The 8,247-nt window shown below is 38.3% G+C and overlaps 1 protein-coding gene across 1 annotated transcript; it reads left to right on the forward strand.

The window, feature by feature from the left end:
• The first annotated feature begins 730 nt into the window (after nt 1-730).
• Nucleotides 731-1,861, forward strand: LOC141627719 (uncharacterized). Its single transcript, XM_074440944.1, has one exon. It carries the CDS (start codon nt 731-733, stop codon nt 1,859-1,861), a length of 1,131 nt encoding a protein of 376 aa, XP_074297045.1.
• Nucleotides 1,862-8,247: the final 6,386 nt, after the last annotated feature.

An 8,247-nucleotide genomic window follows, 5' to 3' on the forward strand; every position in this document is an offset into this window, starting at 1 on the left:
CTAAGATTGATAGACCTACTAGTGTCCTTCAATATAGACCTATTGCTTGCTGCAATGTCATTTATAAATGCATATCTAAAATCTTATGTAGCAGGTTGGCTAGAATTTTACCAGATCTGATTGCTCAAAATCAGGGAGGGTTCATACAAGGGAGGAGCATCATGCAAAACATTCTCATTTGCCAAGATATCATTAGGCTCTATGAAAGGAAGGCTGTCTCTCCAAGGTGCCTATTCAAATTGGATATTCAAAAAGCTTATGACACAGTGGAATGGGAGTTCCTAGATCAAATGCTCACTGCCATAAATTTCCCAGAGCAATTTAAATGGTGGATAATGCAATGTGTAACAACGGCAAGTTATTCCCTCAATCTTAATGGCAATGTGTTTGGGTTTTTTAAGGGAGAAAGGGGGTTGAGGCAGGGTGACCCTCTCTCCCCCTTACTTTTTACTATATGCATGGATTACCTGTCCAGGATCTTAACGTATTCAATAGGAGCTAATGAGTTTAAATATCACCCAATGTTCAAGCAAATGAAACTATCTCATCTTATGTTTGAAGATGATCTGTTGCTTTTTTGTAAAGGAGATGCCCCATCCATAATGACAATTCTCAGATCCTTTGCAACTTTCTCTAAATCCTCAGGGCTTAATATGAGTAAGGGCAAATCCAATGCCTACTTCAATAGGGTAATGAGAGCTTGAAATAGGATGTGTTAAGGATCTCTGGGATGGTTGAAGGGACCCTACCTTTCAAATACCTTGGAGTTCCTATTAAAACCACAAGACTCAATGCCAACGATTGTAAGCCCCTCATTGATAAAATAGTTCAGAGGATAAGGAATTTGGGGGCTAGGAAGTTATCCTATGCAGGTAGGCTGGTTCTAGTACATGCAGTTCTCAAGACTCTACATAATTATTGGGCTAGTATTTTTATACTACCTACTGGAGTTTTTACTAGAATTGAGGCCATATGCAGAAATTTCCTATGGGATGGTGGGGTTGATTACCTGAGATCTCCATTGGTCTCATGGGAAAAAATATGCAGACCCAAGAATGAAGGAGGTCTTGGACTGAAGTGTGCCATCCAATGGAACAAAGCTGCAGTAGGGAAGATGGTTTGGTGGCTGGCAACTAAACAAGAACACTTATGGGTCAGATGGGTCAACGCTGTCTACATAAAAAGGATGCACTGGCTAGAGTATTCTCCTTTGAATAACTCTAGCTGGTCATGGAGGAAGATTTGTCAGGTCAAATCCCTGTTCCAGGAATCTTATCGTCAACACACATGGTCTACAGAGCAAGGAAGAGAATACAATATAGACAAAGGGTATGATTTCATCAAAAACAAAGGGGATAGAATTCAATGGCAGCGTTTCGTCTGGAAAAAATATACTATCCCTAAGCATAGCTTCCTAACTTGGATTTATAAGCATAATGCTCTTAACACCAAAGCAAAATTACACAGATTAGGGATTAGTGATGAAGATACCTGTGAAATCTGTGGAAATGGCTCTGAGACGTCTTCGCATCTTTTCTTTGAATGTGAGTATAGCTCTAAAGTCATTTCCCTCATTGGCGATTTGATTGGAGAGAGTATCCCATCAGATGCGCCCATTGATTGGAGACGAGTATTGAGTGGCCCTGGGATGCGGAAAGACATCATCAACGCCATCATCAACACCTGTTTATATGCCATTTGGAAGCAGCGGAACTTATGCAAACATGAATTCATTCTGATAACACCAATGAAACTTGTTAAGATGATCATCAAAGAGGTAACGGATCGTACCTTGAGCTTCCCTGAGAATCTGGGAATGCGAGACAGAGACTTTTTGGAGAGATTGCAAAATCGCAATTGATTGTTGACAGGGACGATGAATATGAGAGTTTGGTTAATGAAAAGAGTAAAGTGGATGAATTCCTGGTGTGTGTTGTTTACAGATAAGGAAGTTTTGTAATGTCTAGATGTTTCATGTTTTGTTGTCGTTTGGGCTTAGTTTTTGGGCCTGCTATAGTCTGGTGTAAGTAGTACCGGGATGGGTCTTTTGACCACCGATGTACTTGTTGTATGGTGGAGCTTTTTCAGTAATATACTTACATTTTACCGAAAAAAGAAGAAGTTTGGAAAAAGTTACGCAGCCTACTCAGTAAAGTAGCACATGAAATCTCTCCCTAAACCTAATCCAAAAGCCTAATTTCAAAAGCCCATACAAAAATAGGCGGAAAAACATAATTACAGGGTAAAACCACTCGATCGAGTGGAATAACATCACTCGATCGAGTAACAGAGCAGAAATTCCTCTTGATCGAATGAAAGAACCGGTCGATCGAGTAACTCCCTTTAATGGCCTTCTCGATCGAGTATGAGAACTACTCGATCGAGTTATCTTCATGGTATAAAGCATTCGATCAACTAGAAAAGTGGTCGATCGAGCTATTTTAGCACATAAGGCACTTCGACACCTTCTGAAATCAGCTCACGCATCCTCAAAGTGATAGGTTCCAAGCTTCGATTCCTTATTCTCCATAAATGTATGCAAATGGGGCGAGTTTGGGCTCGATTTATCTTCTTTCCGGTCCGTACTTGCAATTTACACAAGACAAACCAAAGTAGACTATTCGGGGGTATTTGTAGCTAGATGCTACATAAAATAGTACAGAAATGCGTGTAAAAATGAGGTAAAAACCATATATTAAACACACGCATAAAATCTCCCCAAACCAAACCTTTGCTTGTTCCCAAGCAAACTATGAATGCAACTAAGAATAAACAGTGGAACGGGACCAACGCATCGGCTACAAATCATCCGCCAAAACTAGTTTACTGCAACAACTAACAAAGTGGCAAGTGATCAGTGCAAACGAATTAAATCAACGTTTCAAACTTACTGAACCGTCGACCTTGCAAGACTCAAAAATATCGGACTCTCACGGGTCGCTCATCACTCAAATTTAGGCACAGGGTGAGTATATAAGTGAAAGATAGAAAGAAGTAAAGATACTCACCTAACTCGACCTATAAGAACATGCATGCAGTTAACATGATTAAAGTCTCTACAACCGTACATACGCATTCCAACCAAACTAATGACCAAGACACATGCCGAGGACTTACATTTGGGTAAGTGAGGTAATGGGTAAGAAGGTGCTAAGATGAATTTGGAAATGTTGAGTTAATAGCCAAACTAGCAACACGGATCCAAATTATGAAACTGCATCCAAACTTCATACTCAATATAATAATACATAACGGTGCAAATTCGATGCTCTCAACTCACAATACTCCAGAAACTTATCAACTCCCCAAAAGATATAAATAATACATGAGAGTAAAAAATCATCTATACAATTTCCATTTTTTCGCATATGGTTTTTCTTTCTTTTTTTTTCATTTTTCATTTTCAATTCTTTTTTTTCCTATTTTAGCTTCTTTTTCACAACATTTTCCTATTCATTCCTTTCAATTCTTCCATCGATTTCTGAAATCAGATATATAACCAAACTGCAATAAAGCATTCGAAACAGCTACTCATAACTAGCTCGTCTAGGGTAGGCAAAATTATAGAATGTAGCGAATATGACAAAAAGGCAATTTGGCTATGTGAAGCTCATGGGTAGAATGAAATAAAAGGGAACTGCCTCTCCTAACATGTGTCACCATCCACAGACCGAATACATACAGGTATTAAGAAGACTAGACTCATGCTTATGCAAATTGATGTTACACGCCTTACAGAGAGTACTACTCACATTCTAAATGAAACCGGTCATGAATGTCACCAGTTTATAAAGCTCTAACCTCAGAATGTAATGTAGCTTGCCAATGTATGAGTCAAGTCTATTCGTTCAGATAAGAGAGAAACAAAACTCGTAGATTATGCACATTATCATGCCAACAATATGTCAAGAATATGCAGGGCAGAGGTAAGGATTTAATGTAGGGTCAAAGTTCAAACGTTCCGACTCAAATTAAACGTGCAAATTTTTTAATTTTATGTGATTTTTTTTCTTTTTTTTCTTTTTTTGAATTTAAAAACAATAATGCATGCGGAAATAAGTAAACGTGCAAATGGAAAATGAAAGAAAACATGCAGACACAGATATGGATGCATACCTCCCCAAACCAAACCGTACAATGCCCTCAATGTACCAAAAATAGGGAAAGAAATGCTAACTAAGGAGAAAAGGATAACTGGAGTCGGAATACTTACAAGACATCATGAAGAGGGACCTCCCCAAACCGACCATGAGCATGGGAGGTCATAGGTAGTCACACAGTAGCTCAACAGACAAAAACTAGCAGCTGGAAGACGGAATAGCTCTATCGAGTGACTTAGGACAGCTCGATCGAGTGGTTTGGTGTCAAAAATGCTCGATCGAGCGACTTGAAACAGCTCGACCGAGTGATCAAGAATCTGCAGCTTATCGATCAAGTATAGCAGTTACTCGATCGAGTGGTTATCAGGGCAAATAAGCTCGATCGAGTAGAAAAACTACTCGATCGAGTTGCTGAACCTGCAAAACACGAATAAGGAGCAAAGGAAATACAAAAGACGCATAGTTCAGCATTTAAAGTTCAACAAAAAGCTAAAGGCAAAGAAATAGTTCAACAAAAATACAATAAAACAGTCCGGGTTGCCTCCCGGAAAGCGCAGGTTTAAGAGGTCCCCCACGACCTTTCTGGCATCAATTAACTGGCGCGTCAATCTCGTCGAAGTACAAGACTTCAACACGATTGTCTGCTTCATTTGCTTCATGATAATGCTTCACATATTGCCCATTCACCTTGAACCGATTTCCCTCGGGACCTTCCAGCTTAACGGATCTAAATTTGGTGCCAGCTGTCACCGTATAAGGACCACTCCACCTGGACTTCAGCTTGCCAGGAAATAATCGCAGTCGGGCATTAAACAACAACACCTTCTAGCCGACATGAAACTCCCGATGTAAAATCCTTTTGTCATGCCATCTCTTCGTCTTTTCCTTGTAAATGCGCGAGCTATCATAGGCGTTAAGCCTAAACTCCTCCAATTCATCTATCTGCAAAAGACGATTCTGACCACACAACTTAGGATCAAAGTTAAGCTCACGAATTGCCCACCAAGCCTTACTCTCCAACTCAACAGGTAAATAACATGATTTCCCATAAACTAACCGATATGGTGATGCACCAATCGGTGTCTTAAATGCGGTTCTGTAAGCCCATAATGTGCCTTCCAATTTAAGACTCTAGTCCTTCCGTGATTTAGAAACTACCTTAGATAAGATCTATTTAATCTCGCGATTAGAGACCTCAACCTGACCACTAGTTTGGGGATGATACCCCAAACCACGCCGGTGTTGAACACCAACCTTAGACAAAATGGAAGTTAGTTTCTTTTCTTTAAAGTGCATTCCCCCATCACTAATGACGACCCTAGGGACACCAAATCGGGGAAATATGACCTTTTTAAACATTTTTATCACAGTCCTGGCATGACAATGAGGTGAGGCAATTGCCTCAAACCACTTCGACACATAATCAACAGCTATTAAAATGAACCTATTACCTTTACTAGACGGGAACGGTCCTTGGAAATCAATGCCCCAGACATCGAAAACCTCAACCTCTAAGATACCATTTTGTGGCATCTCATGTCTCTTTGAAATGTTCCCTGATCGTTGGTAGGCATCACAAGCTGAAACAAAAGCCTTAGCATCAGCAAACAAAGAAGGCCAGTAAAAACCAGACTGAAGTACCTTAGCCACGGTGCGTGATGGACCGTGGTGACCACCATAAGAGGATGAGTGACAGCCTTCCAGGACTACTTTGGTCTCCCACTACGGAATACACCGTCTGTAGTGACCGTCTGCACAATCCTTAAACAAATAAGGATCATCCCAGAAATACTGCTTAGCGTTATACAGAAAACGCTTCCTCTGCTGATGAGAAAGGTCAGGCGGCAGCTTGCCACTGACAACGTAATTAGCTATATCTGCATACCAAGGTTCTTGGTTAAAAATGGAAGACAATATGGCAAATAAAGAATCATCAGGAAAAGACTCATCAATAGGTAAAGAATCTTCTCCCTCTTGAAATGACAGTCGCGACAGATGATCAGCTACAACGTTCTCAGCTCCTTTCTTATCTTTTATCTGCAAATCAAAGTCCTGGAAAAGGAGTATCCATCTCAATAGCGTTGGTTTAGCCTCCTTCTTAGCAAGGAGATGCCTCAAAGCTGCATGGTCAGTAAAAACAGTAACTTCTGACCCAATCAAATAAGAACGAAATTTCTCTAATGCATAAACTACAGCTAGCAGATCTTTTTCAGTGGTGGTGTACTTCACTTGAGCCTCATCCATAGTTCGGCTCGCATAGTAAATTGCATATAAAGCTTTGTCTTTCCTTTGGCCTAGAACCTCTCCTAGTGCATAATCACTGGCATCACACATTATCTCGAACGGCAAATCCCAGTCGGGAGGCTGTATGATCGGCGCAGATACCAAAGCTTGCTTTAACCTGTTAAAAGCAGAAAGACATTCGTCATTAATGTTAGAAATCTATATCTCTTTTCATAACATAATCATATATGTTCTAATTAATTTAGTCATAAAATTAATTACAAATCTTATGCATGCAAACAAAAACAAAAGAGATAAGAAAATCAATTTCTCACGAAATAAATTTCGGGCAAATGGGCACCAACAAGATCTCCTTCTTGTTAGTTCTTGAGCTTTCCAATAGTGGATGAACATACATGACCTCAAAATAGAAGCCCTCCAATTAGTTGCACCCAAGACAATCACTTAATCCCACAAACTAATATGTACTAGATATTTATATTGTGGTTTACCTTAAAATTGATTACTAACACTCATATATTACATTAATAATTTTAGTAATCTTTTGAACAAATTTGAATCAAAAATTCATCCTTTTTTATGAAGATTAAGGAGAGATAAGAGAGGAAAACTACATGAACTTTTTGCATGTAAAATTAGAATGAATGATAAGTGAAAATTAAGAGAATAAAATTCACCCATAAGCCTCACAAAACCGGTTGGCATCTATCATTATAGACCATAATTATATTTCTTTTTGTCTTCACAAGACAAATAGGTGTAAGGCTTTGTCATGGTCAAGTCAATATCAAGTGTCATAGACAAATGAATAAGACAAATGAATAAGACCAAAACCCACTAAAACACCCACCTAATTTCGGTTTACATGTTATAATATGGAGTCCATTTTATTTTTGTCAATTGTACAATTGTATGTCATGTGACATGTGACATGTTTTATGTCATGTTTTAATTTAAAATGCATATTTAACAAATTAAATATCATTTACAAATTAAATAAATCATATTTAACAAATTGACTAGTAATATAAAATTACTTTCTCATAAAATGGTCATTTAATTACTAGTTAGTATAATTCACAATAACTTGTAATAATAACTAACCTATCATTCTCATCTCGCGTGTTTCGCAAACACCGATTAATTTTAGTAATATAACTTCTTAAATTACTAAATAAAATCTCATTTAATCACATTATAATAAGATGTCATTTTCTCTCTTATGATAATTTGTTCAATTTTAAGGAATTAATTAATCTGTATCGGTATACAATTAATTAACCTTTTCAATTAAGGGAATCGTCCTTTAGGTGTGACCTCAAGGGATCAACTGATCACCACCGTCGCACGACAGTAATGTCAAACTCTAGCCAGCCAATCATTACCGATATGTGTGGACCAGTTGACTATATATATATTATGTATCATCCCTTCCGTATTCTTGTAATGAGATTTAATAATGATATTTAAATCATGTGATCGCACTATTGTTGAGGACACATTTCCCAACAAGTAAATACAAAAGGGGCATCCTTAAGTAGCAGCTGTGTAAGTGGTTTAGCAATTTTTAAAAAATCCTTAATAAACCGGCGATAAAAGCCGGCGTGACCAAGGAAACTCCTCACTCCTTTAACATTAATACGAGGAGGTAATTGCTGAATCACTTCCACTTTTGCTTTATCAACTTCTATTCCCCTATCAGAAACTAAGTGCCCTAAGACAACTCCCTCGTTGACCATGAAATGGCACTTCTCCCACTTAAAAACAAGATTAACCTCAATGCAGCGCTGCAACACTTTATCAAGGTTAGATAGACAGTTAGAAAAATAACTTCCATAAACACTAAAATCGTCCATGAAAACTTCCATAATAGACTCAATATACTCTGAAAATATCCCCATTA

Source organism: Silene latifolia, chromosome Y, assembly GCF_048544455.1.
Source record: "Silene latifolia isolate original U9 population chromosome Y, ASM4854445v1, whole genome shotgun sequence".
Lineage (NCBI taxonomy): Eukaryota > Viridiplantae > Streptophyta > Magnoliopsida > Caryophyllales > Caryophyllaceae > Silene > Silene latifolia.

What these genes read in the sequence shown, in the direction of transcription:
- LOC141627719 (XM_074440944.1), top strand. Translation starts at nt 731, where the DNA reads ATGGTTGAAGGGACCCTACCTTTCAAATACCTTGGAGTTCCTATTAAA.